Genomic DNA, 11,596 nt, shown 5'->3' on the forward strand with positions numbered 1-11,596 from the left:
ACCAGTAAAACATACACATGTCTTGAATTTGAAAAAAAATTATATTTTATTTTTCAATAAAGAAGGGTTCGGTGAATGTGCATATGAAACTGGTGGGGTTCAGTACCTCCAACAAGGTTAAAAACCACTGATCTAGAGGTATGCTAGGACAATCCAATGAGTTACTGTCTTAATTGTCATAAAGTAGTGATCTAGTATTTTTTTCAATTCCTTGTTGATATGTAATTTATGCCAGTTTTGTATAGTCTTAGTGAATGATAGCAATACTAATTTGATTTTTGCGGAATAGCAACTGATATCTAGCTGGGCACATCTGCAAGAACTACACAGCTACACAACACAGAAGCAAGGGTGACAGTAGCTCAGAGTAGCTCTGAGTGTTTGTCCTTGGGCAAGACACTTAACCCACCTTGCCGCCAGTGTCTGCGTACACTGGTGTATGAATGTGTTTGTGTGAGGGGGAGTGCGTGGTTCGTTGATGTAAAGCTCTTTGAGTGCTTTGAAAATGGAAATAGCACTAGATAAAAATGTGAACATTCACCATTTACACTGTAAGAAATACTATCTAACTTTCATATTACGTAGGGCAAAACAGAGACGTATCCATTTCCACTTGCAAATGCTACAGTTTTGAAATAAAATTTAAAAAAAATTAGAACTGTTCCATGATACTATTTGGGATACATAGGCAATGCATGAATTACTGCCTAAACTGTCATATATCAGCAATGCAAAAGTGTGCTAGTAAAGTATTCATTCCCCTAGCAGCTGTATAACATATTCTAATCTATGGACAAACCAGATGGGATTTCTGCATTAGACTTTTAATACTAACAGTGCTTCTCTAGAGCTGGTATGGATTATGTTTATTGGTTTGCGATTCATTTATTGGAGTCTGCCAGGTCTTTACTCACTGGATTGTAGCTTAAGGCTCCTTACATATCTAAATGTTCTTAAGACACCAAATGCTTGATCCAATCAGATAACATTTAACAGGGTTGATTTGTTTCTGGCTTCTTCAAAGACTGGAGGAATCTGGCCTTTGCAGAAGACAAAATACAAATATATATATATATATATATATATATATATATATATATATATATATATATATATATATATATATATAAAAAAACTCAAAATCAAAAAGTTGTGGGAGATGAAAGAAAATCTACCCAATTCAATGTTACTGTTTATGACTAGAATATTTCTATTGGTTTTTCTATCAAAATTGTGTTTATAATGCAGATTGTCAAGTAACTACACAGATACTTATTGTCATATAATATAGCTGGATTATGTCTATGGTTAGTTCATACTTACCCTGGTTTAAGTCTTAGTTTGGATTCAATTTAGTCCTGATATACACTTGGTTTGATTCTGTTCTAGTCCTGGTTTAGTACTGGTCCAGTCCAGGTTTAGTTCCGAGTTCGGTCTTTATTCACTTCCAATATTGATGTGTAGTTTATGTGTGAATACAACCTTAGTTACTGTACTTTAATTAATATAATTAGTCTACTCGTTGACAATTGATTTGAAGGTTTTTAAATATATATATTTTACATAAATGTTTGTTTCACTCTCTTTACCCTATTGTTAGTATATGACTACATAGTGACAGAACAACAACTTTCACAATGAATTACTGATGATATCTTCCCTTATTGCTGCTGTACTGAATCTAAATGAGATTATCTAGTCTGTGTCAATACTGCCTTAATAGCATTATGCAAATACAAAAATCGGCTAAATCTGCCCAATGGTCACATATGATCATTTTTATATAGCACTTTTCCATCTTCAAGGCACTCAAAGAGCCTTACATGAAGCAACCACTCACCCATTCACACACACATTCCACAGACACTGGGGGCAAGGCAGGTTAATTGTCTTGCACAAGGACACAACAATAACATTCATCTGCGGGAGTTGGAACTGTACCACCAACATGACAACTCAACCAGTATCTGATCAGTACATTTAAAAGACAGCAAAGGGGTCTTTACGTTTCAGGCTGGAACATAGCATACAATTTGGGTTAATATTTTTTGTATGCATTGCTGTGTACCAAAAAAAAAACATTTTGAAGTTAACATTAAATGGAACATGTGTGACATCAGTTTCCCAAATCAATAAAGTTAAATATTGAGAAAAAAAAAAAAAAAATATATATATATATATATATATTTTTTTTTAAATATGTTACTACTCACCAGCCATGGGGCAGAATCCAAATCTCTGCTCAGCGTCGTAGTCTGCTGTTGTGCCACACCACTTCATCCCGTCTCTCCTTCCATCCGAGGTGCAGTCCGAATAGTTACGTCCATTATAAAGGTAAGGGAACTGACATAAGGCACCATTAGAGTTACCTCCCCTGGTTTTTACGATGGCTGACAGGACAAAAGTCAATAAAAAATAAATATTTTGTCAAAATTGTTTCCAACCAAATATGTAGAATAATGCTAATGCTAAAATAACAACAAAAAAAGGTTGGTTGAGAAATAGTAGCAATTTGCTATTTGAAATGACTAAAAACTATTCCTCTCTCCTGCGTCGGGCAAAGACTTTGATAATATCAGGACTGTTGTTTTGAATGGATGGATGTATATCTGTGTAGACCCTCAGTCGTCCAGGTCTGATCCATAGCAAACAACGAAGTTAAATCTGTCAACTGGACAAATCTTGCAGGAGTGAAGACGTTTCGCTGCTCATCCATTCTTCTTCAGTTCTGAAGAAGCGGCTTGGATGAGCAGCGAAACATCTTCACTCCTACAAGATTTGTCCAGTTGACAGATTTAACTTCGTTGTTTGCTATGGATAGATGTATATTTAAAAACATGTTTTAACCCATTTATTTTGAATTGCCAGACAATATCTGATTATTGCCTTTGGGATACTCCAAAAAATTCACCTGTGCTTAGACTACTACTTTAACTACTTACAACTATATCCATTAAATAGTACTCAGTGTAAAAATAAAAGGTACTTCACTGCCGTGGATTATGAAAGTAGGCTGTAGTTTTCTCACCATTTTGCTCTGTACAGAAAGAATATTTTTGTTCAGCCTCAAAGTCAGATGAAGTGGAACACCAGAGCTGGCCGTCACTGCGTCCATCTGAGGTGCACGAGTGGTAAGTTTTGCCTTTGTAAACGAATGGGAAAACACAGGGCCGCCCACCGGAATTACCACCGTAGACAGGAGCTGGTCCATCTATACAAAGACAATATGCATTTGTGATATTTAAACAATCAACAGTACTTCATTTAGCTAAATACATGTATGAAGTACTATATGTTTGTAGGTGGGTACTTTATAGGCTGAAATAAATATATCTAACTGTCTTTGGCAGAAGTAAATATATGATTTGAACTGTGGATCTTAAGAACTAAATAATTTCATTATATTACATTGTTTTAAAGTGTTCCTTCACAAATTGCAAGAAATTAATTTCTACATAGTTAAATCCTCAACTATATCCATGGGTGCTAAAACGTTTGGACGGTTGGCTTAGAAATTAACAATTCAAAACAAATTATTATATCTTTTGATTTGTAAAAAGTACCCAAAATGCTGTTGATAAACATGGAATTGAAATCATGAATATTGACATTGGGAAATAATGGTCATGGTAAGTTCACAAGATAACAGACACTGACTATATGGATGCAATTCAGTAAATTGAGACTAATTAATATGTCTGTGTAGACCCTCAGTCGTCCAGATTTGATCCATAGCAAACAACAAAGTTAAATCTGTCAACTGGACAAATCTTGCAGGAGTGAAGACGTTTCGCTTCAGTTCTGGTCAGAATGCTGGTGGCCACTGCCTAATTAATAGCTTATGATGGTAAATTAATCATATTTTACCCCACTGTTCACAGCTGATGCCTTTGCCCAGACAGGTGCAGAGCATTTGTTTGGTTCCCTGGTTTTTGATCCATCTTTGTCCAATGAAATAATAAAGACCAGCGTCCGACCTGCAGGGCCCCTCCAGAGGCAGTTCAGGGGTCACCGGCTGGTAGACCACAGGCTGGATGTTTGTGATCACACGAGAACCAGTGCCTGAGAATAACAAGAAAATATGGTAACAAATCCTATGTCAAATGACTATGCAAATTAATTTCCCATCTATTTTTAATTATAAAGATCTAAAACTTACATTTTCAAACATCAATAATTGTACCTAGAGTAGAATTTCAATAAAATTATAGGTTTTTCATTAGATACAAATTAAAAGTAAAAATATTTCAGAAGACGTAGATTAACTGAAGTGCATTAAAAAAGCAGTGTAAAGAAGTTTTAAGACCCCTAAAATGGCAATGTTTAATAATGAGAAAAATCATGTTCAAATATGTTTATGTGCAATTAGACAAGTTTTGAATATAAACTAAGCTTAGTTCAGTATTGGTATAAGTATTGCTGTGAAACTTAGAAATAATAAAACACAAGAATCCATTTTAATTGCCTAAATTAAAAGCACCGTTTTCTGTATGGAGGGAATATATTCATGGCGTTATATCTTACTATTCCTTTGACCAAATGCTGAATCTTTATCACGAGGTCATGACTTGGAGGACTTGTATTTTTCACATCAACACTTTGGAGGTGGGGGGCTTTTTATCTTTACCCCCCAAACACCAGCTGCCTCTGCTCTTTCTCCCTCTGTCCTCATTAAGGCCATAGAGGGCAGGGGGGCATCAGTTCTCACCCAGACCAGTGGTGTGAAGCGAGGCATGTCTCTCACACTTCCACTCCCCCCTCCCGTTCCCAGTGCATAGACACTGCAGCAGGTTCCCCCTCGCGTCTGTCTTGGTCCAAGTGTCTCCAATGCGGTAAGACGACAAGGTATCCTGGTCATTACAGCGGTCTGAAAAACAAAATACATATAGATAAATGTTTCCTGTTGCTGTTGTATTTGCTCCTTTATAAGGATACTGGTGTCTGTTACATCTTTATTTGAATACCAATTGTAATACTATCTCAATTATTGGTTCACACTTGCATGCCTTTTCCTGTTACAGAATTTTGGGGACAGTCAAAATATTCACAGGTTTTAGAATGATAAGAAATTAGTGATACATAGCAATTCACATTTTAAAATTGTACATCTTTGGAATGGGAAAAACTGTTGCATATACCACCATTTGTATAGAATTGTAAATTGCTAGAGCAACAGTCCTCATTTTCACTTAATAGACATAGTTTTTTTTATCCACTGACAGGAAGTAAAACATAGAATTGGGCAGGGCATCTGGCTTAAACTCGTCACATATTACTTGCTAATAGACCAAATAGATTTCTAGTGTACTGTGCAGATTGAGACAGAAGATTCATCCTCCACAACCGGTTTGAGTTAATGCCCTCAGGAAGAAGGTACAGGGTCCCAACAGCAGACTACACAGGTTTAAGCACTCATTTTATTCCCCTTTCAATTTTCCTTGCTGAACTTGAAGAAATAATGCTCTACTGTATGGTCATCAGGGACTGTGCAATACTATATGCACATAGGCTTTGGGAATATGCAATACTGCTCATAGGTAGGCTCCAGGGAAGGTGCAATATCTTCGGGCACTTACAGTGAGTAGGCTTCAGGGAATGTGCAATATTTTTATTTATTTATTTATTTATTTTGGCACAGACAGTTATAGGCTTCAGTGATGTGTGCAATGTCCTTTGGCACCTTAGGCAGAAAGGCCCCAGGGAATGTGCATACTCACCTTTACACTTTTAGGCCCCAGGGAATGTGCAAAATATGCTAATTATGGAATGGTGCAATATTATCAAATGTTGAATGGTTGTTTTTCTTATGAACTGCATTAATTGATGTGTCCACTGTGTGCGCACTGTATGTTATTTGTCTCTATATGTGGAATGAGTTCCCTTGTCCCAAGACAAATTTCTCCCAAGGGAGACAATAAAGGCTAATCTAATCTAATTTTGACCATAAGATAGAAATGTAAATCACAATTTTTGTCTCATCATTGGAGAATCACTGGAGAATTCTTCCTTGTGTAGTAAATACCTCAAAATAAAAAGTTTGAAGTTCTGAACTCACACAAACAATTTGCTAAGATTTCAAAATTGACATAATACATAACAGAACCTCTGATATTTACAAGCATTTTTTTTGTCATGGCTCATACTGGCAAAACGTGGAGATCTGCAACAAAGGTATCTAGTAATGGCCATCTAAGGTCATTCATAGACTTTCTTTTAGACAGTTTTGAACAGTAGTGACATAAGAGATTGCCAAACAACTGATACAAAACAGCACAATCAAACATTCACAAGTGTGTCACAGACATTGTTTTGGTTTTTGTTTATTCCCTGGGCAACCAGCTGTTCTCAATCTTCTTCTGTTAATGTGAGATAATTTTGTGCTATCCGGGGGCCACCTAGTGTTTTTGCATGTGTGTGTCAAGTGATTTAGGCAGTTTCATCAAGGACAAATGGTTGTAATTGGGAACACAACACAATTTCATCCAAAGCTTCTAAACTCTCCAGCAATAAAAAGAATGGCATTGCCCTGAGACATGAAGCAGTAATAGACCCATTATGAGAATAGTAGAGTTAACACACTTAATTATAAGTTGCAATACTTAAATAAATAAATAGAAAGTTATGTACAAACCCAATTGATTATAATTTGGTGTAATCTAGTGTATGATAGAAACTAATGTGCAATCCAATAAGTCTGTTACAGCTACAATGGATAAGTGTATAGACATTCAAGTGTTGTATTTGTTCATAAAAGAGGTTTAAAGGCTTAAAATAATTGATTTCCAACCTGCAGGTCTATAAAAATAAAAAATAAAAATCTAAACTAGACAACTTGAATTACAATCAAGATGTGATATTAATTGCTGCTCTAAGGTGTTTTACAGTGATTCTCCATTCTGTAACATTGTCTAACAACAAGACATAGTTGTTTTTTCCCCCATAAGATAGTAGTTTGTCAGGTAGAAAAGGATGTGTGCAGGTCACCTGCAGGTAAAAAAGGGCTAGCTGAGAGAAAAAGGTTGGAAACTACTGACATAAACAAACACAATTTTGTACAGTGGGTGCCCTGTTGAGGCTATGTAAGCTATTTTAAGCAGTCTCAGATGGAGAAAAGTTGCACAAAAAGTGTAATTATTAAATATACTTTAGCAGTTAAGAGTGATACTGTTTCACTTACTTCTTGAGGTACATGTGATTCGTCCACTGCCCTCTCCATACAGGTGCAGTCCCACCACCATCCAGCCCTGGTATGGCTTCTCCCACGTCTCACCCACTACATAGGATGTCCCAGCATTGTTGTCATAGCAACGCTCAGCTGCAACAGGCAAATATTTAGTATGCATTTGGCAAATTTATTAATTAATTTACACAGTAACTCATAGGTCTCATTTGTTGATTTTTGAATCAACAAAACCGCCTATTTCACATAGAATCAAGTGTATTGTGCTACTTGGTAATCTGCAAAAATCCTGGTTAGGTCCTAATTGTATAGGTTTTAGCCTAGCTTTGACAATGGATGACCACATTTGGTCATATAGCGCGGCATAGCGCTTTTCAACCTTCAAGGCACTCAAAGAACTTTATATCAAGGAATATATATTTTTCTTTTATAAAGAAGAATTTTATGGAGCTACATTATTCCCTAATTGTGGGAAGATGGACTGGAGTGGGCAGAGTTGTGTTTTAGTTTTAGTTTTTCCTCAAGTGATGCAGAAAGAGGGAGCCACTGGTCTGTGTGAAATGGTCATGTATGTTAGTTTATTCACACACACATTCATACTACCAGTGTACACAGACACTGGGGGACGGTTAAGTGTCTTGCCCAAGAACAAAACGACAGTAATCATCTGTGGGAGCTGGAATTGCACAAACTACAGTCATCCAGCGGAGAATTAAATCTCAATAATCATTGTAATAATCATTGTACATTGTTGTAAGATTGGGTACCAAGAACTACAGCTCAATTAACCTTAATAAAGCATGAACTCACCAACTGGTTTGCAAGTCCATTCTCCTTTCCCATTGCCAAGACAGACACACTCCAACATGTATCCTCCGGCTTCATGAGGTCTTCTCCAGGTGTCCCCTATCTTATAAGAAGCTCCACCCTCATGACAGCGATCTGGGCAAAAAAAAGACCAAGAATGTTTATGTCTGCACAGAGAGAACACACAAAGAAATGAAAACACCACATCAATCTTCTATGCTATTATCTAACCACCCAGCTGAATGTTTACGGCTGCAGGGGAGCTTGTGGTGCTAATCAGCTGGGGGAAGGATGTAATACAGGCATAATGTGGTATAAGCAGGATTCTTGCATTTCAAATTGATTTTAATTATATTTTTTTTATTTTAATCCGGGATTGTGCTGGTCCTCATGTAGAAGCGTTTTAAATTGCGGTTTTAAATTTTGGTTAAGTCTTAGTTACTTCTTCATTTTCTCTTCAGTATTTGTAATTTCAGCTAATTATGTCTTCAGATCTTAGTCCTGAATTCTGAATTCTTAGTATAGTCCTAGTTTATACCTGATTTAATCCTGGCTTAGTCCTGGTGAGAAATAGTTCGACCAGATTTAATCCTGCTTTAGTCCTAATTGAGACCCAATTTAGTTCTGATTTAAACCTAGTATAGTTGTGATCTAGTTGTAGTCTAAACATTATTAACTGTTCATCTAAGTGGTCATGTTCTGTTCAAAAGAATAGGCCAACATTTTTTGAATACATTATTATTGCTAGGTTTATTCAATATTTATGCTAATTTCACGCAATTACAGTGTGTTTCCTTGCATAATATTTTTGATGTGATGTAAAAGGTTTAGAATAACTTATATACTCACTGGCAATTGTGCAGCTAATCTTGCCTCTTCCAGATCCAATACAGGTACAGTCCCAGATCATGCCGTCCTTGGGTCTCTCATAAGTTTCTCCAACAGTGTAGGAGTGCTGGTTTATCTTGTCATAACACTTTTCTTCCTCTACAAAGGAAATACAGTTACATTACAATGTCTTCTTGTAGGGTCAATAAACTTTTCTCTTTAAAATATATTATATTTTCTTTTTATGGATTATTATTATCTATTATTAAAAATATACAATGTTTATAAAACTTTTCATTTATTATATCAGGTATAGGAACACAGCTTACAAGCATGTCTCTGAACTAGACCAAAATTCAGATTAATAAACTAATAAACACTGGAAGGGCATCCAGGGTAAATCAGGGTGTGTCAAAAACAATGCCCTTTTTTACATGCTAAAGAGATATAATTACTTGGTGGTATTCATTAAAAAAAACAACAATCAGAACTTATATGTATAAATATATTTCTATCATGTAAATGGCAAAACAAAATTTATACTCACCATCTGGTTTACTTGTGCATTTAATCCCAGCAACTCCTTGGCAAGTGCAGACCAACGTGCTGCCCAGGTATGGCCGTTCCCACTGGTCATTGACTCCATAAAAGTGACCATTTTCCATACAGCCATCTAAAACCAGACAGATAAAAATCTAATTAAACACCCAAAGTTAAAGGCCCTGTTTTCCCACATGTATTTGAGCAAATTTTGTTTTGCCCCAGTACAAGCAACTCTTGACATCAAACTAAGTCAGCTGTGTGCTATATGGATCTAATTATAAAGTGTTTTTTGTCCGATGATTTAGGAAGGGCGCTTAAGCATGCTAGCTGTTGTTAGGTTTATCATCACAGCAAAACTCCCTGAAAGTTGTGAAAAGCCCTTGTAAACTTATTGTTGTAAAATAATTAGGGTGCTCGGAATGCATAAGGTAAGTGAGGAATAACTTTGGACCCACTGCAAACAGTTTAACATTAATTAGCTCTGTTTTTCATGCTTTAAAGAGAAAAAATAGATACAGCACTTCAACACTTTTAGAAGATTTCACAAAGCAACTCTTGTCTATCTGGCACTGTACACAAAAATCATAAAATAAATTACAAGATTACGCTGTTTATAATACTCCAAGGCAAGGAATCTAATAATAGTACTATGTCCTTAGATGCTGCCCTATCCACAGAAGACAAAAAGATACCAGGAATAAACATTTGCGTGTTGGAGGGAGGAGGCTTCACCCATCTCTGTGAAATCAAGATTGGATGTGCTAACTCCACTTCAAAGGGCCATAAGCCAGAGAAGTAAATCAATTCAACCAAGCTGAGAATGGAGAATACTTGTACTTTCACACAGCTTTTGTCCGTATCCAATTCAAAAGACAATGACTATAAGTAGACATTTCCTACTGGTTCTGCGTTAATCATGACGTAAACAAATTATTTCTGTCCATGTTAATTGACAATATAGATCATTATTCAAGTTTTTGGTGATAATAGCAACATCCTTGTAATATGACACATCCAAGCAGTGTTTCTTCATAGCTCTTAGTAATTAAAACTACTTTAACAATTCATGGTATAAATATTGTTACTACTACTACTCTACTACAATCTTTATCACTACTACATAAACTACTGTGTTAAACCCATGGTCTTTAAATTGCAGGGTTAACTGTTCACAGCTAATGAGAAACAAGAAATAACCAAGCCAACCCTACATAAAAACAGTACATCTATTTGAGTATTGTCATTTTTCCTTACAAAATACTCAAATATGCTTTAGAAACACCAAGGTAGAGAAGAAAGGTGGAAGTGCTACGACTACAAAATATGCACACAAAGATTTAGGCTATCGAATGAACCAACCACTCAGACCGCATAGCTTCTTTTCAGCCATGTGTTTTGCATAGTGCTCCTGGCACCAATCTACATCAGCGTTCGTTATTTCCTGATTAATCAACGAAAACCCGAGTAATTGATGTCCTGGGGTCAAGGTTAGGGGTCACAACGTAAAATCAAAAACAAATTTGTGGACTATAGATTGAGACAGGAATATTGTTACAATTTTAAAATACTTTTACGCCGCAACTAAACGCGCACAGGACTATCTTATCTATGTTTCATCTTAATCTGGACGCACAAAAAGAAGCCAAAACATGTTATCCTAAATAATTCAATTACTAGCTTGAAATTCACTTTTTTATTATTATTTTTAGTAACAGTTCTAAGTGGCCACGATAAATCAAGTGCTTACTTACAAGTTACATCCAAAACTCTTACCTTGAGATACGGAGGAGACCTGATGTTGCTGCGCTTCTCGCCGGGTTTTTTGCTTCCTGTTGGGCATACAGTTGACTGCGCTCCCGATGCACAGAGCCACAAGCACCAGAGTCATGGTGCCACCGGCCATCGTGGTGGGAAAAAAAAAACTAAATTCTGCTAAAAGCTGCCTGTATCCGATGTCAATTCAGGGGGAAAGAGTCCTCCGGAGCAGCGGATACTTGTTGTCCTCCTCGCTCTGGTCTTCGCTCTGGTCTGTGAAGAGCGGCCCCTCAGCGGTGCAGGTTATAGGGAGGAGGAGTGATTTATCTGAGCATGGCGAGCACTCGGGAGGGGAGGAGGGAGGCCGACTACCCACACATGGCTAAACCCACAGGAACGAGAAAGAGGTAGGACCACGAGGGGAGTGAGCAGAGCAACTAAAACAAAGGAAGGAAGACAGGAAAAGAGTGACCTGAATTACCA

The 11,596-nt window shown here is 36.7% G+C and overlaps 1 protein-coding gene across 1 annotated transcript in view; it reads right to left on the minus strand.

The window, feature by feature from the left end:
* The window catches only part of fn1a (fibronectin 1a), a 65,000-nt gene extending 53,610 nt beyond the window's left edge, over positions 1 to 11,390 (minus strand). The window contains exons 1-9 of the mRNA XM_055230763.1: positions 11,132 to 11,390; positions 9,363 to 9,488; positions 8,837 to 8,974; positions 7,991 to 8,122; positions 7,178 to 7,315; positions 4,709 to 4,867; positions 3,868 to 4,062; positions 3,029 to 3,211; positions 2,214 to 2,390 (exon numbers count right to left, since the gene is read on the minus strand). Coding sequence (XP_055086738.1) covers positions 2,214 to 2,390; positions 3,029 to 3,211; positions 3,868 to 4,062; positions 4,709 to 4,867; positions 7,178 to 7,315; positions 7,991 to 8,122; positions 8,837 to 8,974; positions 9,363 to 9,488; positions 11,132 to 11,261 — 1,378 coding nt within the window. The 5' untranslated portion in view covers positions 11,262 to 11,390. The remainder of the gene's footprint in view (positions 1 to 2,213; positions 2,391 to 3,028; positions 3,212 to 3,867; positions 4,063 to 4,708; positions 4,868 to 7,177; positions 7,316 to 7,990; positions 8,123 to 8,836; positions 8,975 to 9,362; positions 9,489 to 11,131) is intronic.
* Positions 11,391 to 11,596: the final 206 nt, after the last annotated feature.

Source organism: Periophthalmus magnuspinnatus, chromosome 21 (assembly GCF_009829125.3).
Source record: "Periophthalmus magnuspinnatus isolate fPerMag1 chromosome 21, fPerMag1.2.pri, whole genome shotgun sequence".
NCBI lineage: Eukaryota > Metazoa > Chordata > Actinopteri > Gobiiformes > Gobiidae > Periophthalmus > Periophthalmus magnuspinnatus.